We start from the raw sequence: 26,534 nt of genomic DNA on the forward strand, positions 1-26,534 counted from the left end.
GAAAGTAGGACAAATTACAAAGGATGAATATAGGCAAACAACACAGGAATGCAGGGGCAAGATTAGAAAGGCAAAGGCACAAAATGAGCTCAAAGTAGCTACGGGCATAAAGGCAAACAAGAAGACTTTTTATAAATACATTAGAAGCAAGAGGAAGACCAAGGACAGCGTAGGCCCACTGGTCAGTGAGGAGGGAGAAACAGTAACAGGAAACTTGGAAATGGCAGAGATGCTTAAGGACTTTTTTGTTTGGTTATCACCGAGAAGTCTGAAGGAATGGCTAACATAGTGAATACTAGTGGGAAGGGGGGAGGTTTAGAAGATAAAATAAAAAAAGAACAAGTTAAAAATCACCTAGAAAAGTTAGATGCCTGCAAGTCATCAGGGCCTGATGAAATGCATCCTAGAATACTCAAGGAGCTGATAGAGGAGGTATCTGAGCCTCTAGCTATCATCTTTGGAAAATCATGGGAGTCAGGATTGATTCCAGAAGACTGGAAAAGGGCAAATATAGTGCCCATTTAAAAAAAGGGAAATAAGAACAACCCAGGAAACTACAGACCAGTTAGTTTAACTTCTGTGCCAGGGAAGATAATGGAGCAAGTAAGAAATTGTTATTCACCTTGTGCAGTAACATCTGTTCTTCGAGATGTGTCCCCCTGTGGATGCTCCACTACAGGTGTCGGGCTTGTCCCGGTGCCGCAATCCGGAAAGTTTTCACCAGTAGTAGCCCCTCCGGAGGACCGCGCATGCGCAGAGGCGTCCCGCGCCGTTCGTGCCTTTTCTGCATCGCGTGGTCCGACACGCCAGTTCCTCCTAGCCAGAACATCTGAAACAGAGAAGAAAAGAGCTCCAAAGCAGGGAAGAGGGCGGGTCTTGGAGCACTCATAGGGACACACATCTCGAAGAACAGATGTTACTGCACAAGGTGAGTAACAATTTCTTCTTCTTCGAGTGATGTCCCCGTGGGTGCTTCACTACAGGTGAGTATGAAGCAGTAACCCAAACAGCTGATCGTGCTTCAGAATTATCTGCGCACAGAAGAAAGAACTGCTTGAGCGACTGCTACGTCCGTAGCTCTGAGACGGTCAAGGGCATAATGCTGAGCAAACATGGATGACGATGACCAGGTTGCCGTGCAGCATATGTCACGTAGCGGGATGTTCTTCAGGAATGCTGTGGAAGTAGCCATGCTCCTGGTCGAGTGTGCTGTTGGTGGACAGGGCAGAGGCCTGCCCCTAAGGGTGTAGCAGCGAGTGATGCAGTTAACGATATGCGACGATATACATTGTGATGACAGTTGATGACCTTTAGAACGGTTTGTCACTGATAATAGTAATCGTGGGGACTTCCGGAAGGGACGCGTTCTGTCCAAGTAGAATGAAAGCGCCCTTCTGACATCTAATGTATGCAAGCGCACTTCCTCGGGTGTAGCATGTGGCTTGGGGTAAAAGGTAGGAAAAACCATAGGCTCATTGATGTGGAATGACGAATTAACTTTTGGCACGAAGGCTGGGTGACATCTCAGCATGACGCCCTGTTGAGTGAATACTGTGTAGGGAGGATCGGCAGAGAGTGCCGCGAGTTCGGAAACTCGGCGGGCCAAAGTGATCGCAAGGAGAAAGGCAACTTTAATAGTGAGAATCTGTAAGTCACAAGTTGCAAGTGGTTCAAACGGTGGGCGGGTAAGAGCGTCCAGTACGAAGGTAAGGTCCCATGATTCTGAGATAGGCCTGTGTGGTGGGTAGAGATTGGAAATACCCTGAAAGAATTTTTTCGTGAGTGGATGTGAGAAGACGGAAAAACCTTCTATCGGAGTGTGAAAGGCCAACATCGCTGCCAAATGTACTCTTAGGGAAGCGACTGCTAAGCCTTGCGAATGCAAGTGGAGTATATAGTCTAGGATGCATTGGATATGTGCTTTGAGAGGATCGATGGTCTGTGATTGGCACCAAGCATAGAAGCGACGCCACTTGTAGAGGTAAGATCTCTGAGTGCTCTGATGCCTGCTTTGTACCAACACGTCTCTGACTGCTTGGGAGCAGGTTAGTTCTAGGCCTTGGAGCCACGCTGTCAGATGCAAACAGTCGATGTTTGGATGGAGAAGACTGCCGTGTTGCTGCGAGAGCAAGTTGTTCAGCCGTAGAAGTCGTTGAGGTCAGGATAGCGACATCTGCATGAGCTGCATCTGCCAGGTCTGGCGAGACCAGAAGGGAGCCACCAGGATTACTGTCGCTGCATCGGATAGTATTTTCCCTATCACTCGGGGTATCAGCGGAATCGGAGGAAAGGCATATAGGAGATATGTCCCCCAATTGAGCAGGAAGGCAACTCCCTCCGATTGGCTGCCTATGCCCGCTCTTGAGCAGTAACAGCGGCATTTATTGTTGTCGCGAGTGGCAAAGAGGTCAATTTCTGGGTAGCCCCATAGTTGAAAAAGATCGCGGGCTACGTAGCCGAGGAGTTCCCATTCGTGTTGGGATTGGAAGGATCTGCTGAGTGCATCTGCAATGGTATTCATCCTGCCGGGGAGGTAGGAGGCTGTGAGCGTGACGCTGTGGCGAATCGCCCAATTCCAAAGGCGTACTGATTCCGTACATAAGGTTCTAGATCTGGCTCCGCCTTGGTGATTGATGTAGTATACAGTGCATATGTTGTCCGTGAGGACCTGTAGTGTGGTTCCCTGGATCTGGTGGACAAAGTGGCGGCAAGCATTGAAAACTGCTCTGAGCTCCAGGAAGTTTATATGGAGTAGGGATTCCTGGTGGGACCACAAGCCTTGGACCTGATGTTGTCGCATATATGCTCCCCAGCCCACAAGGGACACGTCTGTGGTAAGCTGGATTGATGGGGGTTGAGCGCGGAAGGGGACACTCGCAAGAGTATTGGTAGGGTCGAGCCACCATGCGAGCGAGTCCTTGACGCAGGCAGGAATAGGCATGAGTTTGTGGATATTGGTAATACCGGGTTTGTAGGTTGCCAGAAGCCAATGTTGCAGGCACCGCATACGAAGGCGAGTGTGCGCTATGACGTATGTAGTGGAGGCCATGTGGCCTAACAGCTTCAGGCAGGTAAGGTACGAGACTGCCGGAGCAGTAAGCAGGACGCTCGATAGGTCTCGGATGGCGTGGGCTCTGTCTATGGGTAGGTATGCCATAGCGGTTGTAGAGTCCAGTCTGACTCCAATGAATTCGATGGACTGGGCCGGGACCAGAGAAGATTTTGGGATATTGATGATTAGTCCAAGAGTCTCGAAAATACCGCTTGTAGCGGTAACTGCGGTCTCGACCTCTTGCACAGAGGGAGCCGTGAGGAGGCAGTCGTCGAGATAGGGAAAGATGGTGATTCCAGCCCGACGAAGGTATGCAGCTACGACTGCCAGGGTCTTTGAAAACACTCTTGGAGCTGTGGAGAGACCAAAGGGAAGCACCGCATATTGGTAATGATCGTTGCCCAGGGTAAAGCGTAGAAATCTCCTGTGAGCTGGATGGATGGCAATATGGAAATATGCATGCTGGAGATCGAGGGACGCGAACCAATCCCCTTTGTGTAGTGCTGGGATGATGGAGCCCAAAGTAACCATTTTGAATTTCTGTTTTCGCAGGTGGCGGTTGAGGACACGAAGATCCAGGATCGGTCTCCATCCGCCAGACTTCTTCTCGGTGAGGAAGTACCGGGAATAGAAGCCTCTGCCTCGGAACTGGGAAGGAACTTCTTCTACCGCACCAATGGTAAGTAGTCGCATGACCTCCTGACACAACAGAAGATCGTGAGAGGGGTCCCTGAAAAGGGACGGGGATGGGGGGTTGGAGGGAGGTAGAGTGGAGAAGGGAATGGTGAGTCCAAAGGTTACGATCTCCCTGACCCAACAGTCTGTGGTGATGGCGAACCAGCGGTGGCAATCAGGGCTCAGGTGGCGGTGGAAAAGTTTGGTTACTTGTGACGAAGGCTCCAATAGGGGGATGGTGCGCAGACCCTCGACAAGGGCGTCAAACTTGCTGCAGTGGCTGTTGTTGATTATGCTGCTTATTAGGCTGCTGGCGGCGACGTTGGGGGCGCTGCCTTTGTTTATGTTGGTCGTAGGGCCTGAAGCGTTGGGTGGAATAATAATAAGGCGGCGGCCTCTGTCTGTTATAGGGCCATGCTCTCCTGCGCCTGAAAGGTGGAGTGTACATCCTGAGGGTTCTTAACGTAGTTCGGGAGTCTTTTCCGGAATGGAACACTTGATCCGTGTTCTGGGCAAACAAGGAGGTCCGATCAAATGGGAGGTCCTCCACCTTGGGCTGTAGATCTTTTGGTAGAGAAGCAAGGTGGAGCCAAGAGGCACGTCGCATGACCACCGATGTCGCCGTAGTGCGGGAAGCCGAGTCGGCAATATCCAGAGATATCTGGAGTGCATTATGGGCTGCTGTATAACCCTCCTGCACAATGGATTTCAGTATGTCCCGTTTGGAGTCCGGCAGATGTTGCTTTAAAGTCACCAACTTCGAGTAATTATTGAAGTCGTGGTTAGCAAGTTGAGTGGAGTAGTTGGCCATCCTCAGTGTGGCTGTTGCCGACGAATATACCTTCCTCCCGAGCAAGTCCAGACGCTTAGCTTCCTTGTCCGCGGCAGAGTTTCTTGATTGTGCGGACTTCGCCTTTTGCTGAGCTGCGTCGACAACGATGGAATTAGGAGCGGGGTGTGTAAAAAGAAATTCCATGTCCTTGGCGTCGATAAAGTATTTCCTGTCTGTACGTTTGTTGGTAGGGGGCACGGATGCTGGGGTCTGCCAGATGTCATTAGCTATTTCAAGGATCGCGGCATTGAAAGGGAAAGCCAGCTTCGACTTGTTGGACTGTTGGAGGTTTCGGAAGAGGGCATGCTGCTTCTGTGGCGCCTAAGAGGTACGTAGATTTTGTGAATAAGCTACCCGTTTAAAAAGTTTGTGGAATTGTTTGTAATCATCCACGAGAGAGGGTTCATCATTAAATACTGCGTCGTCTGGGGAGGAGGAAGAGATATCTGTTGGAGAAGCTGTGGGTCATTGCTCTGCGACAGGTGACTGAGTGACATCGCTGTGCGGGGCAGAAGTTGTTGACGCATCACCAGTAGGCGTTGGTGGGTGTTGAGCCAGCGGGATAGAGTCCTGGGTTATTGGTCGTGGTGAGCATAACTGCTGCCGTTCTGGAAATGAGGGGGGTGAAGGCCTTGTGAAGGAACGTGAACGATCACGATGGGGCGAGGTGCACCTATAGTAATGAGAGTCATGGTGTGAATATTGTGGAGAGTAAGAAGTAGCGCTCCTATGACGATAGTAACACGAGCGAAGAGGGGATCCCGGGGATTGTGAGCGACGGGAATGGTGACATGGAGATCTCGAGTAGTATGTACGGTGGTAATGTGGCAGTGTAATAGATCGCCTTGGAGGCATTTCAAATCAGCCAGTCATGAAGACATGGATAAATGCAAATCCTTGACCACCAGGCACATGGTAAATGCGCTCGGTGAAATCAAATATCCACACAATAACACACTGGCCTGATAATGTAAATTTCCTATTAGGAAACAAAGGTACTTCCTGTGGGCTGGATGTATATATGCATCTGCTTCCTAGAGGCTGTGCCCTGAAGTAATCTTGAGGTTTTAGAAGAGAGATTATGAAAGCTAACATGACCATTTTGACCAAAGTGACAGATGAACTTAGATCTAGAATTGCATACCATCTGATGTGATAACTGGGCCCTAACTATGAGGTCAAATGTAAAAATTGAGTATCGATTTGTAGTGAATGGAGTGGGAATGGGGGGGACTAATACAATTTTCTGGGCATTCCAGTCCTTTGCTTAGCTAAATTTTTTTCTCCGTAGTTAACTCTTCAGATCTGTCCCTAATTACCATGCCAGTAAGTGTTAAAACCATAAACAGTGACTCCTAAAGAGTCCCCAGGAAGTGAATAGGTGTGAGTCCAGGACAGCCAATGGAAACAGAGTAAAGGCTTTTGAATTGGAAGCAGTGATCCTTCCTGCTCCTGTTGTATGGCCAGAGCAGAGCCCCTGGAAGGATTAGTGAGGAGCCAAGGATGGAGAATACAGCAACATCCATGTCCAGGGAAGAACTAATTCTTGAAACTACAAATATGTGAGTAGAACAGGGAATGTTTAGTCAAATGAGATAAGATTATTTTCTTTATTTTGGGGTTTGTTGGATTTCTCTGTGCTAAGCACATGTAACTATCCCAACACTGCAACTTTCAAAGATGAATCCCAGGGAAATAATTCTCTGTATTTTTAAATCCTTTTTTCAGTTACTCTGTAACACTAGCAACCAACCAATGTTTCACCAAATGTGTTTTTTAATAAAAATCACTCTTTTAAAAACATTATCTGATTCCTGTGTCCTAGAAGGTGGTAGGTTCTTTGTGCACATGTCTAAGACGGCAGTCTAATTACTAAGAAAAATTAATTTTCCCTTTTCAGCTGATTGCAATAGCTAAGTTTTCAAGCTCTCTCCAGAAGGAGGATTAAAGAGCCTGAGGATACCTCACTGGAAGGAATTCCCAAGTGTGCCTTTCTAGGTTTTCAAAGGGGTTTTGCATTTAAGTGGTGGCAGAGATACCAATCCAAGGCCAGGGAATCGGTGATGGTGGGAGTTTTAACACAAGCCTATAGTACAATATTTTAAAGTCTCTTGCGGGCCCTCATCTTGTGCACTCAAAGTGTCAGAGTTCATAAGATGTCATAATAACCTTTAATAAGTGATGATGAGAAAAGATGTAAAAGTGAGACAAAGAAAATTGTATCCCATTCAATTTTAATGGGATAATTGAGTATTGGAACAGGTTACCGAGGGATGTGATGGAGTTGGTACTACTGATACAGAGGTCTTGTGACTGATGCTTTAGCCTCATCTACAAACTGTCTAGCAATGGTCACTCCCGTACCTAGGTTACACCTAAAACCTTTGGTACCAAATGTGCTCTATGTACTGACAGGGACTGTACCTATGCACTGAGTACCAATCAGCAAGTTACTGAAGCAATTAGTATCGAGACTGATGCTGAAGGAAAGGCAACCCACAGGTTTAGTGGGTACCAATAGTATATCTTTAAGCACTGAAGTGGCAGAGGAACTTTTGTTAGGCTATTGGCTGTTCTTTGACTGTTGAGCCTAACATGACTAAGAGGCTTACAGACTCAAAGTAACTAATTAATAATGCTAAGGGCTTGTATAAATGGCAAGTTAACATGTGGGAAGCCAAGGTGTGAATCTACAGTGTACAGACCTGCCATGCATTATCTCAGTACATAGTCAAGTCCTAACCACTTCAACATTAATGTTAGATTCTGTCTCACTTCTATTAGGGTTACAAAGGTACTGATGGACACTTCTGGTCAAAAGAATCCATCTTCATACGCATGGTACAATGTGCACAAAGACTACAATTCATTAACAATCATATGAAGAATCCCCTTCAATTGTTGTCCTGGGGATTCTGCTAGAGAAGAACTTAACACAGCTCCTCCAGTCCTAACTATTTACTACTTTGGAGATCACTACCACATGGTTATCAATTCTGGACCTGCAATTACTTAAGCTTTAATTACCTGCTAAGGATTAAACCTTGCCCTCTTATCCCCATTAGAGCAAGTCTGAGTGGAGTACTGAAACACAATTAGACACATACCACATTAGCTGAGCTCCAGTATGGCCAAATTATCTTTCATAACATTGTTTATTCAAAAGCTTCAGAGGGGTAGCCAAGTTAGTCTGTAAGAGGAAAAACGTAAACAATGAATAGTCTAGCGGCACCTTAAAGACTAACAAAACATGTAGATGGTATCATGAGCTTTCGTGGGTACAACCCACTTCCTTCAGGTGCTGTTAGACTATTCATTGTTTATTCAGGTTGCTGTGAATCTTGTTTTTCTGAATCTCACAGTTTCCATTTCAGTTGTGGCCTATTTCCTTCTACCACCACCACCACTTCATACCTTGCAGTTGGGGTTGGCTCCATTTTCTATCAGCAACTTGATAGCATTCGGATGGCCGCCTCCTGCTGCCTCCGAGAGGGGAGTATTCCCATTGGCATCCGTGCACTCCACCATTCTGATGTGATTAAAGAGACGTATGGCCTTCCCTTTTTCATCACTGCCCACACCATTCTTAGTATCCAAATCTGATACCTGGATAGAGACAGACAGAAGGAGAGGATTAAAACGGAGAATGGGAAAAGAATGCCTTCTGCTCTGGCTATCCGTGGGAATTGTGTGTTAGCTGAAAGATTAGTGAAGAAAGATTTTTGGATACAGTTTATTTATATTGTTGTGAGGCTTCAGGTATTTTCCAGACATAAAGCAGCTTCCCCGAACTGCACAGTTTGCAATCAAAGAAGGCAATATACAGAAAAAGAGGCAGGAAGAGACAAACACAGCATGAGGCAACCACGATGCATAGTACGCACCTTACTAGCTTCCTACTTCATTTACATTTTCGTCTTTTGTTACCTAATAAGCAAGTCTCTGAGGAGAGGAACCAGGAGTCTTGGGGCCTCTTGCATAAAGCATGTTTCAGAAGGAACAATTTCTACAGTGGACTATGATCCAAATCAACTAATCTGAAAATGATCAGAGCTCATAGAAAAGGATCTGAGGTCTTTTTCTTTCTGATGTGTATTCCAATTCCTATAAAACCTCTCCCCCTTATCATGTACTAACTTCCTTTAGCACAGCTTTCATCTCTTCCACATCCCCATCGAATGCTGCCTCCAGCATCCGTTTCTTCCTTTGTTGTATTTCTCGCTGCTTCTTCCTTTCTTCTTCCTCTTTCTGTCTCTCCCGTTCAGCTTCTTCCTGCTCCCTCTTCACCATTGCAATGAAGGCCTGCAATAAAAACAGTCATTGCAACTCAAAACTCAAAGCAACTCTCAGCCATGTGTACCAGAAGACATAGGTTCCAAGCACCCACATGGAAAGCAAGGGGGGCTGAAGATGGTTTCTCCATTGTTATTATTTATAATGCAGCAGCACCTAGAGGCCCCAGTCAGTGCCATACTTTACTATGCTTTGTACATTAACATAATATAACAAAGAGACGGTGCCTGCCTCTAAGAACTTACAGTTTAAGTGTACAGTAAGACAACCGAATGATATGACAGGGATGCAGAAAGTAACACAGAGACCATTACAGTTTTCATAGCACAGCATGAAAAAGTTAGAAAAAAATCTGATAATAGAGAGATCTTTAATAAAGTGGATAGAAACATAAAATTCAATCTCTAAAAGCTGAAACTAGACACATTTAAAAGGAAAATAAAGAAACAATTTTAACAGGATAATTGAATATTGGAACGGGTTACCCATGGATATGGTGGATTTTCTATCACTTGAAATCTCTGAATTTAGATTGGGTATCTTTCTAAAAGATGCTCTAGTTCAACCACAAGTTACATAAGAACATAAGGATAGCCCTGTTGGGATAGCCCAATGGCCCATCTAGCCAATATCATGTCTTCTGACAATGGATGGTGCAAGATGCTTTTGAGAAAATGAACAGAACAGGCAGTCACTGAATGATCCATTCCCATCTTCTGGCAAGCAGAGTCTATAGATAGCCAGAGCATGGGATTGAATCCCTGACCATTTTGACTAACAGCCATTGATGTACCTATCCTCCTTTTCGAATCCTGTTGTTGTTTTGGCTTTACAAAGGCCCCTAGCAATGAGTTCCACAGGTTGACTGTGTATTGTGGGAAGTGCACCAGTTACTGGGCTCAGTGTACAAATAATGGAGTGCAATTCTATCACTTGTGTTGTGCAGGAGATCAGTCTAGAATCAGATAATTATAATGATCCCTTCTGTCCATTCTAAGAAATACTACTTCTTCATACATACCCAATTCCAGGAGACAGGCCCTAAGTCTCACTTTTCTGAGTGTGATTATTATTTCTGCAGCAGCTTAAAGCCTAAGGGATTAGGCTTTGCCAGTTGAGAGAACTGAAGCTTTCCTAGGAAAACTGCTATCTTGTACTGCAGGGTCTCAACTTTCATTTTTAAAATGAAATGTCTAGTCTTATGGTTGTGATGACAAGTGTCATAATGTACCCCCAACTTAAATGAATTCCACGAAGTTTATCAGAGTCTGCAGGCAGACTGAATAAAGCAGGCAGACTGAAAAGGCAGTTCTTCAAGATGTGGTCCTCATGTCGATTCCAAGTAGGTGTGTTTGTATTACATACACAATCACCAGAAGTTTTTTTTCCCAGTGCTATCCGTAGGATCAGCTTTGCCGTCCCCTGGAGTCGCATCTTCATTGTGCCACATATAGGGTCCTGCCAATCCTCAACCTCTTCAGTTTCTTCTTGCTGGCTGACACCAACAGAAAGGTGGATGGGTGATTTCAAATAGATGACTCCCAAGCAGGCCCTATGAGAAGGGCTCAGAGGTCAGAATCTTGCAGTTTGCATCATGGATTCACAAATTGAAATACTACTCTGCCAAATTTGGCATCGTTTCTGGCTTGCTGTACAATATCATAGTGTGAAGCAAAGATATGCATAGACAACCATGTTGTGGCTCCACAGATATCCTGGAATGGGACCTGTGCCAGAAAAGCTGCTGAAGATGCCTGAGCCTTAATGGAATCTGTTGTCAATGCAGAAACAGATTATCTTTGACAAGTCATAAAATGCACAAATACACAATGTGATCCACTGTGATGTCACCTTTATTCTGTCTGCTATTGCTACAAAAAGCAGAGCTGTGTTCTGAAACAATTTTGTCCTTTCAGTATAAAAGACCAACACCAGTCTTACGTCCAGGGAATGGAGTTTATGCTCTTGGCTGTTGGCGTGCTACTATGAGTAGAAATGTATTAGTTTGTGTGGAACTGTGAGACTACCTTCAGAAGGAATGCTGTTTGAGGCCATTGTCAAATATTGTCCTTATAGAAGATCATGGATGGGAGCTCAGAGGTGAAGGCCTTTAGTTCAGAAAGCTACCTGGCTGAAGTGACAGCCATCAGAAAACTTATGTTCCAACATAGGCAGACCAGTGAACAAGTTGACATGGGCTCCAATGAAGACCCCGTTAATCTTGTTATTGTATTCTGATGGGCAGAATCACCTGGGATGCTAACATGAAGGGGAAAGGAATCCAGGACAGCTGGCAGTATTTTAAAGAAGCCTTACTGAAGGCACAGAAAGAAACCATCCCAATGCGTAGCAAGAGAGGTAAACATGGTAGGAGACCAGATTTGCTTATAGAAGAAATCCTTCGTGAACTTAAGCACAAAAAGGAAGCTTACAAAAAGTTGGACAAATGACCAGGGAGAGGTTTAAATGTATACCTCGAGAATGCTGCGGGGTTATCAGGAAGGCGAAAGCGCAAATGGAATTGCGACTGGCTAAGCATGTGAAGGATAACAAGAAAGGTTTCTACAGGCATGTTAACAAGAAGGAGGTGATCAGAGAGTGTGTGCGGCCTCTACTGGATGAAGGAGGTAACCTAGTGACAGATGATGTGGGGAAAGCTGAAGTACTCAATGCTTTCTTTGCCTCTGTATTCACAGGCAGGATCTGGTTCCTCAGGGGTCATCTGGTGGGCCACTGATGCTATATTTACCTGCCTCCTCAGCTATGGGCAATTGCAAATCCCATATCCGCAGATCACTGTTCCTGGCCAATGGGACCTTTGAGAAGTGGTGTCCTAGTCCATGCTGCTTCGTTCCCAGCCAATGGAAGCTACAGGAAGTGGCATGGACTGAGACACCACTTCTCGCAAGTCCCATTGGCTGGGAACAGTGATCTTTGGTCAACAGGAGCTGCAATTGTCCATACCCGCAGAGGCGCAGGTAAATATTGCAACAGCGACCCACCAGGGACTAACCCTGGTGAACCACTGCTGTTTTATTGCCCACCTCTACCCTAATAGATGGTTTTCTGCTGCCAAGGAGGACCTCTCTAATGGGTCTGAGCATGCCAACTCCAAGGGTTTTAGCCATGCAGTTTCCATGCCATGAGGTGGAGAGACTCAAGATTGGGATGCTGAAGATGGCCATGATGGGTCAAGATGTCCACTATGGGATCTGAGGACTCTGACATCTCCTCTACTTGGAGTCCCACATTTTGGGCCACTCTTAGGAGCAGCTGTGAGCCCTGCTATCATTGTGGATGGGTGCTACAGAAGTCCCCACCACTACTTCATCAGAAGATGAAGAGGAAGATGCTCAGACCAGTACAGAGTATTATTCTTGCCCTTGTGGTTCAAAGATTGAATGGTGCTGGTTCTTCAGACTTGGTGTCAATCTCATAGCCCTGATTCAGTGTCAGTCTCAGTACCATGGGAACGCTTGTGGGTGGAAAGAGACAGCAGAAGAGCTCTTCCTTCTGATGCAACTGATAGCAACCCCATTGAAAACAAACCCTGGGCCTGCTGAAATGCCCACGAGGGTCCAAAGGTGCCATTGTGCAGGGACTTGCCATGGCACCAGCCAAGGCATGGAGGGACAGACTGCCCGCTTTAGACCTTGAATGCTGATTTTGCAAATGGTACTGACTTCTCCTCAAGACAGAAGACTCTGCCTCCCATGGCGAAGAGTCTCTCAGAGACCAGGATGGTGCAGTGCTGGATGGCATCGAGGACCAGTGCCAGGGAGAAGACAACCAGTGCCACGACATGGATGGCTCACCTCTAGATGGCACAAGTGGTTTGGCATCCAGTGCCCTCACACACGGTGGAAGACAGCAGTGCCATAAGGACTGTGAGGTGCCTAGCTGCCTCGCAAGCTTCTGGTGTGGCGGAAAGCTCTAAAGTCTTTCTGCGGTAATCCTTGCAGGGGAGTCCAGAGACAGTGAATTCAATGGACCCCTCAAGCAGGGCTGGAGTCAATGGTATCACACTAGATGGCATGGAGCTGAAGTGGCTCAGCATGGATCACACTCCATTTGAGCTCTCGCACTCAACTGTTTTCAGCATGGGTGCTATCCCCAATGCTTAAGGAGCTCTTCAGTCCTGGAGAAGTCCTGCAGGTGCCAAGCAGCCTTAGTCCCAGAATATTTCTTTGGTGCCAAGGGCTTCCTCACTAAAGCTGGTGCACTCCACACAGAAATGGATGTTCTGGTTGTCACTTCAGATGGGCTCAGCTGCAAATAAGAGCATAAGGATAGCCATACTGGGTCAGACCAAAGGTCTATCTAGCCCAGTAGTCTGACTGCCGACAGTGGCCAGTGCAAGGTGCCCCAGAGGGGTGGACCTAAGTCAATGATCAAGTGATTTGTCTCCTGACATCCATCTCCAGCCTTTGACAAACAGAGGCCAAGGACAGCATTCCTTACCTCCTAGCTAATAGCCTTTTATGGATCTAACCTCCATGAATTTATCTAGCTCTTTTTAAAATGTAAGGTAAACTGAGGCAGTCCATGGTATTTCGCTAAGAACCCCTATTCAGTCCTAAAATCTGAGACAAGCCTGTGATTTGAACAACACAGGACAGGAAGATCAGCATGACTCTGAGAAGAAGGCATAGTCTCCCTGGTAACCACATTCCAAGGGGCCTCATCCAGATAAGACACCAGCTGGTATCAAAATAATCTTGTTAATTTAGTGGGTATGATCTGTTCTTACTGTTTTCCTTCAATCCTAGATAATGGGCCTATAATCTAAGGACCGCGCCAGTGCGAGGCAGACCATCTCTCTGTAGACACATAATAACTCCAACAGACAAAGTTGTCATTAAATTGTCTCTTTGTTTATGTTGGCTTGTTTAGCGTGTTAGGCCTGTATTAATGATAAGATGTTTAATTGGCAATGGGAGGAGATGCTATGTAATCTCTCTTAGGCTATTGGCTTACGTGCTCATTTCATCTTGCTGCTAGAACATATCAAATTACTTCCCCTCCAGTCGGTAGCCTCCTATATAATGTATTGTAATGTTTTGCTTAACCGATGCTAGCCAGCTTAACCCCTGGTTGGCACTCTACCAGTGCTGTGTGTAATAAATCCTCTGACTTGTTTTCACTGCATCCAGAGTGTCCAGAACTTATTCCCAACATTAAACTCTGTTATAGAGCTAGCCTTCACAGCCCCCTCTGGCAAGGAGTTCCACAGGTTGACTGTGCGCTGTGTGAAGAAGAACTTTATTTTATCAGTTTTAAACCTGCTACCCATTAATTTCATTTGGTGTCCTCTAGTTCTTATATTATGGGAACAAGTAAATAACTTTGTTTTCATTCACCGGATCCACACCACTCATGATTTTCATAGAATCATAGAATACTAGGACTGGAAGGGACCTCAAGAGGTCATTGAGTCCAGTTTCCTGCCCTTATGGCAGGACCAAATACTGTCTAGACCATCCCTGATAGACATTTATCTAACCTACTCTTAAATATCTCCAGAGATGGAGATTCCACAACCTCCCTGGGCAATTTATTCCAGTGTTTGACTACCCTGACAGTTAGGAATTTTTTCCTAATGTCCAACCTAAACCTCCCTTGCTGCACATTAAGCCCATTGCTTCTTGTTCTATCCTCAGAGGCCAAGATGAACAAGTTTTCTCCCTCCTCCTTATGACACCCTTTTAGATACCTGAAAACTGCTATCATGTCCCCCCCTCAATCTTCTCTTTTCTAAACTAAACAAACCCAATTCTTTCAGCCTTCCTTCAAAGGTCATGTTCTCTAGACCTTTAATCATTCTTGTTGCTCTTCTCTGGACCCTCTCCAATTTCTCCACATTCTTCTTGAAATGCGGTGCCCAGAACTGGACACAATACTGCAACTGAGCCTAACCAGCACAGACTAGAGCGGAAGAATGACTTCTTGTGTCTTGCACACAACATACCTGTTAATGCATCCCAGAATCATGTTTTCTTTCTTTGCAACAGCATCACACTCATATTCAGCTTGTGGTCCACTATAACCCCTAGATTCCTTTCTGCCGTTCTCCTTCCTAGATAGTCGCTTCTCATTCTGTATGTGCGAAACTGATTGTTCCTTCCTAAGTGGAGCACTTTGCATTTGTCTTTATTAAACTTCATCCTATTTACCTCAGACCATTTCTCCAATTTGTCCAGATCATTTTAATTTATGACCCTATCCATCAGATTAGTCGCAACCCCTTTCAGCTTGGAATCATCTGCAAACTTAATAAGCGAACTTTCTATGCCAATATCTAAATTGTTGGTGAAGATATTAAACAGAACCGGTCCCAAAACAGATCCCTGCGGAACCCCACTTGTTATACCTTTCCAGCAGCATTGTGAACCATTAATAACTACTCTCTGAGTACGGTTGTCCAGCCAGTTATGAACCCACCTTACAGTAGCCCCATCTAAGTTGTATTTGCCTAGTTTTTCATAAGAATATCATGCGAGCCCGTATCAAACGCCTTACTGAAGTCTAGGTATACCACATCCACTGTTTCTCCCTTATCTACAAGACTCGTTATCCTATTTTATATACCTGTATCATATCTTCCCCTCAGTCTCCTCTTTTCTAAACTGAAAAGTCCCAGTCTCTTTATCCTCTCCTCATATGGAATCCGTTCCAAACCCCTAATAATTTTAGTTGCCCTTTTCTGAACCTTTTCTAATGCCAAAATATCTTTTTTCAGGTGAGGAGACCACATCTGTACGCACTATTCAAGATGTGGGCGTACCATAGTTTTATATAGGGGCAGTAAGATATTCTTGGTCTTATTTTCTATCCTTTTTTTAATAATTCCTAGCATCCTATTTGCTTTTTTGACTGCCACTGCACACTGCATGGACGTTTTCAGAGAACTATCCATGATAACTCCAAGATCTCTTTCCTGATTAGTTGTAGCTAAATTAGCCCCCATCATATTGTATTATAGTTGGGGTTATTTTTTCCAATGTGCATTACTTTACACTTATCCACATTAAATTTCATTTGCCATTTTGTTGCCCAATCACTCAGTTTGGGGAGATCTTTTTGAAGTTCTTCACAGTCTGCTTTGGTCTTAACTATCTTGAACAGTTTAGTATCGTCCGGAAACTTTGCCACCTCACTGTTTATCTCTTTCTCTAGATCGTTTATGAATAAGTTGAAGGACTGATCCTTGGGGAACACCACTAGTTACCCCTCCCCATTCTGAAAATTTACCATTTATTCCTACCCTTTGTTTCCTGTCTTTTAACCAGTTCTCAATTCATGAAAGGATCTTCCTTCTTATCCCATGACAATCTAATTTACACAAGAGCCTTTGGTGAGGGACCTTGTCAAAGGCTTTCTGGAAATCTAAGTACACAATATCTACTGGACTTCCCTTGTCCGCTTGTTTGTTAACACCTTCAAAGAACTCTAATAGATTAGTAAGACATGATTTGCCTTTACAGAAACCACGCTGACTTTTGTCCAACAAATTATCTGCTTCTATGTGTCTGACGATTTTATTTTTCACTATCATTTCAACTAATTTGCCCGGTATTAACGTTAGACTTACTGGTCAATTGCCCGTGTTGCTTCTAGAGCCCTTTTTAAATATTGGCGTTACGTTAGCTGTCTTCCGGTCCTTGGGTACAGAAACTGATTTAAAGGATAGGTTACAAACCACAGTTAATAGTCCCGTAATTTCACATTTGAGTTCTTTCACAACCCTTGGGTGAATGCCATCCGGTCCTGGTGATTTGTTACTTGTGATGGGGCGGCCCCGCCCCACACTCAATACCAGGGAAACCACCTGGTGCCGGGGGCGGAGAGGGCCCCACCCATGCAACCCTTCTGGGCATGCTCCCAGGGGAGCCAAGGCATAAAAGTCTGCCAGCCTGCTCAGAGGGGGCAGACTGCAGCCAGAGCTGGAGCTAGTGCCCAAATGCCCGCGGCGCAGACCGGACCGCCAGAGAGGGAGTCGCTAGGCCTGCTGGACCTACCGCCGCCAGGCCCAAGCTGGGCTCGACCCCAACGACGTAGCCGCCGGCCGACCCCCCGTGACCCAGGCACGAGACCGGCCACCCCCAACCCCGACCCCGACTCGGGAAGTGCCGCGACAGCCACCTGACTCACGCCAACTGATGAGACCGCTACAGGCCGGGGGAAAGGGGTAGAAAGCGACCCAGGGCAGGGAGCTGGAGAAGCCCCTGAGGGCTCGGCACCTTGCAGGGAGGAACCCCCGCCGAGCCAGTGGTGGGAGCTACCTGCCACTGCTAGGGCCCTGGGTCGGGGCCCCGATGGAGAGGGAGGGCCCGGAGCCCCCCTACCCCTCCTTCCCTGACCCCCGACGAGTGGGGGCTCGGCTGAAGGACTAGGCCGCAGAGCCTGGACACCTTCGGACTATGCCAGAGGGCCGTAGTTCCCGTAACACAGGGGCAGTGGACTTTTGAAACGAGGTCGGGGAAGAGTGAACTATGCCTGGGAGGCGGGTGGCCCGCCCCGAGGGAGGGGCGGCCCCCTGACATTACTGTTAAGTTTTTCAATTTGTTCCAAAACCTCCTCTAATGACCCTTCAATCTGGGACAGTTCTTCAGATTCATCACCCACAAAGGACAGTGCAAGTTTGGGAATCTCCCTAATATCCTCAGCTGTGAAGACTGAAGCAAAGAAATCATTTAGTCTCACCATAATGGCTTTATCGTCCTTGATTACTCCTTTTGTATTTCGATCGTCCAGGGGCCCCACTGGTTTTTTAGCAGGCTTCCTGCTTCTAATGTACTTAAAAAACATTTTGCTATTACTTTTTGAGTTTTGGGCTAGCTGTTCCTCAAAATCTCTCACTGCTTCTTTTACATTGTTGTTAAGCCACAGTGACTCTTTTTTAGGTCTCTTACTATGTTTTTTAATTTGGGGTATACATTTAAGTTGGGCCTCTATTATGGTGTCTCTGAAAAGTTTCCATGCAGCTTGCAGAGATTTTACTTTAGCCACTGTACCTTTTAATTTCTGTTTAACTCGCCTCTTCATTTTTGCATAATTCCCCTTTTTTAAATTAAATGCCAGAGTGTTAGACTGCTGAGGTGTTCTTCCCACCACAGGAATGTTAAATGTTATTAAATTATGGCCACTATTCCCAAGTGGTCCTGTAATAGTTACCTCCTGGACCAGATCCTGCGCTCCACTCATTACTATATCAAGAATTGCCTCTCCCCTTGTGGGTTCCTGTACCAGCTGCTCCAAGAAGCAGTCATTTAAGGCATCAAGAAATTTTATCTCTGCATCTCATCCTGAGGTGACATGTACCCAGTCAATATGGGGATAATTGAAATCTCCTATTATTATTAAGTTTTTTATTTTGATAGCCTCTCTAATCTCAACATTTCAACATCACTATCACTGTCCTAGGCAGGTGATCGATAATATATCCCTATTGCTATACTCTTTTTAGGGCATGGAATGACTATCCATAGTGATTCTATGGAACATGTTGATTCATGTAAGATTTTTACTTCATTTGATTCTACATTATCTTTCACACATAGTGCCACTCCGCCACCCACACGACCTATTCTATTCTTCCGATATATTTTATATCCCAGTATGATTGTGTCCAACAGATTGTCCTCATTCCACCAGATTTCTGTGATGTTTATTATGTCAATCTCCTCCTTTAATACAAGGTATTCTAGTTCACCTATCTTATTAGTTAGACTTCTAACAATTGTGTAGAAGCACTTTAAAAAGTTGCCATTGTTTATTTGTCTGCCCTTCTCTGATGTATTAGATTCTTGTATATGTGATTGTTTCTTGTGTGATCTGGCTCATACTTTATCATCTCCCCTCCGCTCTGACTAAAACCTAGAGAATCTCCATCAATCTACTCTTCTCTAAGAGAAGTCTCTATCCGATCCACGTGCTCCACCGCACCAATCGGCTTTCCCCCATCTCTTAGTTTAAAAACTGCTATACAGCCTTTTTAATGTTTAGTGCCAGCAGTCTGGATCCACCTTGGTTTACATGGAGCCCATCCTTCCTGTATAGGCTCCCCCTATCCCAAAAGGGTCCCCAGTTCCTAATAAATCTAAACCCCTCCTCCCTAAACCATTGTCTCATCCACGCATTGAGATTCTGAGTTCTGCCTGCCTACCTGGCCCTGTGCATGGAACAGGAAGCATTTCTGAGAATGCCACCATAGAGGTACTGGATTTCAGTTTCTTTCCTAGCAACCTAAATTTGGCCTCCAGGACATTTCTCCGACCCTTCCCTACGTCATTGGTACCTACATGTACCACGACCACCGGCTCCTCCCCAGCCCTACACATAAGTCTAGATGCCTTGAGAGATCCACAACCTTTGCACCGGGTAGGCAAGTCACCATACGGTTCTCCTGGTCATCACAAACCCAACTATCTATGTTTCTATAGATTGAATCACCCACTACTAACACCTGCCTCTTCCTAACAACTGATGTTCCCTCCCCCAGAGAGGTATCCTCAGTGAGAGAGGATACCATATCCTCTGGAAGGAGGGTCCCAACTATGGGATGGTTTCCCTCTGCTCTCGTTGACTGCTCTCTTCCCCTGAGCCTTTCATCCTCCTTAACAGTGCTGGGGCTGTCAGACTGGAGGTGGGACGGTACTACAGTGTCCCGGATCATCAATATATCTCTCTGCCTCCCTTAGCTCCTCCAGTTCAGGCACCCTGGCCTCCAAAGCCCGAACTCGGTCTCTGAGGGTCAGGAGCTCCTTGCACCAGGTGTACACATATGCCACCCGCCCACAGGGCAGGTAATCATACATGTTACACTCGATGCAATAAACAGGATAGCCCCGACTCTGCTGCTGGGCTTCTGTCTGCATTTTCTCCTATGTATAAATTTGATTATAGATGGGGTTTTTATTTAAATATTTGGGATATAGTTTATTATAAAAGTTTTACATTTAAAGAAGGTCAGAAGTAACTAGCGCCCTCTAAGCACCCCCTCTAAACTCCCCTCTCAAAACTCCTTCCTGATGGCAATCGCCCTCGTCGCTTACTAGCCAGGTTTATAAAGCTCTGGCCTTCCTGATAGCTCCTCCCTCTGACTATGGCTCGACCAAAGAGCAGAGAGTTTTAGATTTCAAATTGGCTCACAGCTTCCAACTGCCAGCCTGAGCACATGGCCTTTCAAACAAACAAACAAACAAACAAACAGCTCAGCACTCAAAACTCCAAACCAACAAACACAAGCCCAGAACCCCCAAACACAAACACCCACATACTCCAGACAGTCACTTATCCCAAAGAACTGCCTTCATCAGGAGGAGTTTTACTCTCTGGTCCCTCTCCTTTTTTGTTCTGGAACAATCACCTGCAAATCTTGCAGCAATTTTTTCAATGGGATTCTCCTAGTCATTTCACACATAACCTATGGGAATCACCCCTAGACATAGGGTTTTGGCAAGCCTCACAGTTTAAACCCTGGAGACTGAGTCATTAATACTATTTACAAGAAAAAAGAAAAGAGTCCACTAGAGAATCACTTGCCAAAGCAAGAGAGAAGAAGAAGTTACTCACCCTGTGTAGTAACAATGGTTCTTCGAGATGTGTCCCCGTGGGTGCTCCACTCCAGGTGTTGGGTCCCGTCCCAGCGCCGCTGGTCGGAAAGTTTTCCATAGCCGTAGCCGGGCCGGACCGCGCATGCGCGAGCGCAGCGCGCGGCGTTCGCGCCTTTGCAACGATCCGGCCCCCGCTTGTCAGTTCCTCTCACCGCTCGGTCCCTGGAAGACAAAACAAAGAGACCCGGAGCGGGGAGGAGGGTGGGGCGTGGAGCACCCACGGGGACACATCTCGAAGAACCATCGTTACTACACAGGGTGAGTAACTTCTTCTTCGAGTGGTCCCCGTGGGTGCTCCACTCCAGGTAAGTACAAAGCAGTAACCCAGAACGCGCTCCGGGTCAATTATTTTCTACCGTGGACAGTACCGCTGAGGCTACCGCAGCGTCTGAAGCCCATCTCTTCGTTATGGCATAATGACGTGTGAAAGTTACACTAGAAGCCCAAGTAGCCGCACGGCAGATATCCGCCGGGGAACTCCCCTTGCGAAGGCGGTGGAAGTCGCTACAGCTCGTGTGGAGTGAGCCCGAGGCAAAGAAGGAAGAGGTTTGTTTCTAATTGAGTGACATTCCGTAATGCAGAGCGTAATTAATTTTGCAATGCGCTGAGTGGAAAGTGCCTTGCCTTTCGATCTAGGTGCCAGGGATACCAATAACCTGTCAGTTCGTCGCCATTGGCGTGTTCTGTCTATATAGAAAGACAGCGCGCGTCGGACGTCGAGTGTGTGGAACAGAGCGTCTCTACTGGAGGAATGAGGTTTGGGATAAAAAGTCGGGAGAACGATAGGCTCATTAATGTGGAAAGAAGAACAGACTTTGGGAATAAAGTCCGGGTGTAATCGGAGCGTTACTGTGTCTTTGGAAAAAATCGTAAAGGGAGGGCTTGCCATCAGCGCCCCCAGTTCCCCTACCCGTCTTGCCGATGTAATCGCAAGTAGGAAGACTATTTTCATCGTTAAATAATGTAGCGAAACCGATATCAAGGGTTCGAAAGGTGGGTACATAATGGTATCCAACACTAAATCGAGATTCCAAGACGGGGAGGGTGCGCTTCGTGGCGGATATAAGTTTTGGAGTCCTTTCAAAAACCTCTTTGTAATCACGTGGGAGAAGAGCGCGGAACCTTCTACTGGATGGTGAAAAGCACTGATGGCTGCCATGTGCACTCTTAGAGATGATAGTGTAAGACCTGAGTTCCGTAAATAAAGGATGTAGTCCAAAACATTCTGTAGAGGGGATGATAGGGGGTGCATGTCGTTCTGAGTGCACCAGTCAGAAAATCTTCGCCACTTTGCCAGGTACGTATTCCGCGTAGACTCCTTCCTACTGTGAAGAAGTACTGTCTTGACCTCTTCAGAGCACAGATTTTCGTCTCCTTTCAACCACTGAGAAGCCACGCCGTCAGATGCAACGGCTGCAGCCTGGGGTGTACTAGCGCACCTCGTTCCTGCGTAAGGAGGTCTTGATGGAGAGGAAGAGGATAAGGTGGCTGAATCGACATCCTGTGTAAGAATGGATACCAGGCTTGTCTGGGCCATGCTGGCGCTAGCAAAATGACCATCGCCGCCTCTAATCTGATTTTCTCCAGTGTCCTGGAGATAAGTGGCGTGGGAGGAAACGCGTACAGAAGTGCCTTCTTCCATCTGATCAGAAGTGCATCGCCTAGAGAGCCTTTGCTGAGTCCTGCCCTCGTGCAATATAGGCGACACTTCCTGTTGCGAATAGATCTACCAGTGGGGTACCCCATCTTCGAAATATCGCAGATAGTATGTCTGTCCTTACTTCCCACTCGTGGTCCGTGGGGAATTGCCTGCTGAGGGAGTCTGCAATTACATTGGCGGTGCCAGGTAAGTATGATGCTGTTATGGTTACGCTGTTCTGTATGCACCAGTTCCAACACCGTACTGCTTCGGCGCATAGGGAGCGTGATCGTGCTCCTCCCTGCCTGTTGACATAATACATCGCAGCTACATTGTCCGTCAATATCCTTACTGTGAGACCTTTGATCTGAGGAAGAAAATGTTTGCATGCGTAGAAAATCGCTCGAAGTTCCAACAAATTTATGTGCAGATGCCTCTCACTGAGCGACCATTTGCCCTGGATTCATTCGCTGTCCATGTGGGCCCCCCAGCCTATGAGCGAGGCATCCGATGTTATCTGCACCGTTGGTTGTTGTCGATGGAATGGAACTCCCGGCAGGAGGTTTTGCTCTTTTGTCCACCACTGCAGCGATCTCTGAACATGCGGAGGTAACCACACTAGTTTTTGAATGTCGTGTCTCACGGGGACATAAACCGTGGACAGCCAATGTTGGAGACTCCTCAAGTGGAGGCGCGCATGAGGGACTACTGTAGTGGCTGCTGCCATATGTCCCAGGAGACGAAGGCAATTGTGTACCGATACGGTCATGTTCCTTGTGAGTATAGTAACCAGATCCTTGATTACATGGAACCTTTCTTGAGGTAGATAAGCTCTCGCCATACGCGAATCTAGGTTTATCCCTATAAATTTTATGAATTGAGTTGGGACAAGTGTCGATTTTTGCTTGTTGAGAAGGAGGCCGAGTGATTCGAACGTTTGCTCGACTGTCGCCACCATCTGTGATGCCTCTCGCTGTGTGGCAGCTTTTATCAAGCAGTCGTCCAGGTACGGGTATATTATCACCTGTAACCGACGCAGATGCGCAGCTACAACAGCCAGGGTTTTTGAAAACGCTCTGGGAGCTGACGCAAGCCCGAACGGTAGAACCCGATATTGGAAATGTTCGTGGCCTATCACAAATCGCAGAAAACGTCTGAGAGCGGGATGTATTGTGATGTGAAAATACGCATCTTGTAAATCGAGGGCAGTGATCCAATCGTTGGGATCGAGGGATGGTATTATAGAATTCAGGGTCACCATTTTGAAACGCTGTTTGCGAAGATAACGATTCAAACCTCTTAAATCGAGAATGGGTCTCCAACCCCCCGTTTTCTTTTCCGTTAGAAAGTATCTGGAATAGAACCCTCTTCCCCTGAACTGATCGGGGACCCTCTCTATTGCTCCGATATCCAGGAGGTGATGAGCTTCCTGTTGCAAGAGATTTTTGTGAGATGGGTCCCTGAAAAGGGACGGGGAAGGTGGGGTGGTGGGGAGGATGGAGACGAAGGGAATGGTGAAACCGCTGTTTATGACTTCCAGAACCCATTTGTCCGATGTTATTTCGACCCATTGGTGATAATAAGGTCGTAAGCGGAGGTGGAAAATGGGTTTTGCCAGAGTGATTGGTAGTGTGCGCTTGCCCTCGACCAGGGAGTCAAACTTGCTGTTTTGAGGCAGGCGTGCCCGACATTCTAGGTAGTGGTGGTGGACGCCTTCGTTGAGGGCGCTGTCTTGATTGCGATTGATTGAAAGGGCGATTTTGCTGCCTCCGAGACTGATAATCATACCGTCTCTGGTATGGGAAATAACGCCGGCGACGGAATGGTGGTGCGTACATGCCGAGTGTACGAAGCGTTGTTCTTGAGTCTTTCCCCGTATGAAGGACCTCGTCTGTTTTTTCTGAAAACAACTTTACCTTATCAAAGGGAAGGTCCTCTACCTTGGAGTGCAGCTCCTTAGGCACCGCCGCCGTGGCGAGCCAGGAAGAGCGCCTCATTGACACCGCTGTTGCTACTCCCCGCGCTGCCGTATCAGCTATGTCCATAGCTATCTGGAGGTTAGCCTTTGAACATGCATAGCCCTCCTTGAGGATAGATCGGAGCAGTTCCCTGTCCGCCTCTGATGATCTCTGGGATAGCTCAGTAAGCTTCGCTATACTATCGAAGCTGTGATTCGCCAGGAGAGCTGTATAATTCGCTATGCGAAGGAGCAGCGTGGCCGATGTATAAACCTTCCGGCCAAAGGCATCCAGTTTCTTTGCCTCTTTATCAACCCCCGCATTTTTTAGCTGTGGGTTCTTAGCCCTTTGGAGAGCTGCGTCAACAACCAAAGAGTTTGGCTGCGGATGAGTAAACAGAAATTCTGAGTCTTTAGATGCTATAAAGTAGCGCTTCTCCGCCGGTTTCGAAGTTGGTGGAGTCGAAGCCGGAGTATGCCAAATCGCTGCTGCCGATTGGAGAATAGCCTCGTCCATAGGAAGGGCAACTTTAGATTGTTGCTTAGGGTTTAAGTTTCTCCAGAGCTTAAATTGTTTCGTTGGAGTGTCTAGTATCTGCACATCTTGAGACTGGGCCACTCTCTTAAAAAGCTCTTGAAAGTCCTTTGTGTCATCTGGGGGAGATGGGTCCCCTTCAAACACTGCATCGTCAGGATAAGATGACGACATATCTTTTTGGGACGCAGTCCGCAGTTGATCGTCCGTATCCGATATCTGTCCTTCCTCAGGCTCAGATAGTTGTACTGAAGGCGAGCGGTTCTGCTGTCGAGGTGACGCCCCCTTCCAGTCTTGAATTGGTGACAATTGTCGCGCTTCATGAGAAGTATGGCAACAGCAGTGCCGAGAACGATAGTGAGGTCTTTCATATTCGCAAGATGAGCGATTGCGTCTATATTCAGGGTGATCAGGAGATGACCTCCGCGAGGAGTATCTACTGGCATACCCCCTATGATAGGATCTCGGGGGGGAAAAACTTGGTGAACGGGATCTGTATGACGATTCCCGATGATAATGATGATACCGTTCGCGATGATCAGAATAACGAGACCTTGATCTCCATCGCGGAGACATTGGTTGGTTATGCCTAATCCCTGGTGAATGAGAAGGAGAGATTGAAGGCTCAAGTGAGGGTGAAATTGAATGCCTCATTGATGACTTCCTAGCAGCCTTAGTGGGGACTGCAGAGGTAGGAGGAGTCTCCCTCCTTTGTGTTGGTAAAGCATTATTGGCAGAGGGAGGAATAAGTGAGACTGCACTGTCATGCTGTTCTGCTGCCCTGCCCGGCACCGTGGTCAGCTGCTCCTCCGGTGCGGCTGTAACAATAGGCTGATTCGCCGGTGCCGACTCAGCACAGTGGGGGGCGCTCTGCCGGCCCCGTTCACTAAACTCCCCGGTGCCGTCTGTCAGGGCTGCGTCCGGTGCCAGACCCTGTGCTGGCTTGCCCTGGCTTAATGCAGCCATTTGCGGTGCCGCTCGGGTTTGCGGCTGGGCAGACTGCCGCGGCTCCAGCCCTTGCAGCGGTGCCGCGCGCTGCGAGTCATTGGCGCTGTCAGCGGGGCGCAGAGCCGGTGCCGATGACGTGCGGCTTGATGTTGCCGCCTGCGGCTTATGCGACCTCTCCGGCTGTCTTGCGGCCCCGGAGGCCCCTTGCTTATGTCCCTGAGGAACGCGGGACATTGAAGGAGGCGGGAGGGAGCGCGTAGGGGAAGCCCTTTTCTTTTTCGTTCCCGTTGCCAGTGGAGACCTTGATCTATTACCTTGCCCTCCGGGAGCTTCTGAGAACTGCTGTTCAGAAGGCTGTAGTGCCTTATCGCAGAGAAGGAGTTTTAAACGCATATCCCTTTCTCTGCGCGCCCTGGGAGTTAATTTTGCGCAGTGAGCACATTTTTGGGGTACATGTGCCTCTCCCAGACATCTTACACAGGCTTCATGCCCGTCAGATGCGGGCATGGCTTCCTTGCAGTGTAGACACCGCTTAAAACCTGGTGACCCAGGCATAATTTTTCTTCTTCTTCTTTTATCCTTTTTTTTTTTTTTTTAGTATTATTATCCAATTCGACTAACTATTTCTATCTGTTTACTTCTTCTTTCTCTTTTTTTTTTTTTTTTTTTAGGACGTTCCTGTGAGGAGAGAAGCGGCGTTCCGCCAGCGACCACGGGCGGCTGAGAGGAACTGACAAGCGGGGGCCGGACCGTTGCAAAGGCGCGAACGCCGCGCGCTGCGCTCGCGCATGCGCGGTCCGGCCCGGCTACAGCTATGGAAAACTTTCCGACCAGCGGCGCCGGGACGGAACCCGACACCTGGAGTGGAGCACCCACGGGGACCACTCGAAGAAGAACCACTGTTCCATTACTCTCATGGGCAGTAAGAAGGAACTGAAGAGGCAGGGTTGGCAGGACCCTCTATATGGTGCTATGAAGGCATGACTCT

The 26,534-nt window shown here is 47.1% G+C and overlaps 1 protein-coding gene across 13 annotated transcripts in view; it reads right to left on the bottom strand.

Annotated features, from left to right (window-relative positions):
* The window catches only part of IQANK1 (IQ motif and ankyrin repeat containing 1), a 172,959-nt gene that overhangs the window by 91,772 nt on the left and 54,653 nt on the right, over nucleotides 1-26,534 (bottom strand). For all 13 annotated transcript variants that reach the window (XM_075919896.1, XM_075919900.1, XM_075919904.1 and 10 more), the window contains 2 exons: nucleotides 8,697-8,861; nucleotides 7,974-8,165 (listed from right to left, as the gene is read on the bottom strand). In XM_075919896.1, coding sequence (XP_075776011.1) covers nucleotides 7,974-8,165; nucleotides 8,697-8,861 — 357 coding nt within the window. The remainder of the gene's footprint in view (nucleotides 1-7,973; nucleotides 8,166-8,696; nucleotides 8,862-26,534) is intronic.

The sequence above is a fragment of the Pelodiscus sinensis genome, chromosome 2, assembly GCF_049634645.1.
Source record: "Pelodiscus sinensis isolate JC-2024 chromosome 2, ASM4963464v1, whole genome shotgun sequence".
Taxonomy (NCBI): Eukaryota; Metazoa; Chordata; order Testudines; family Trionychidae; genus Pelodiscus; species Pelodiscus sinensis.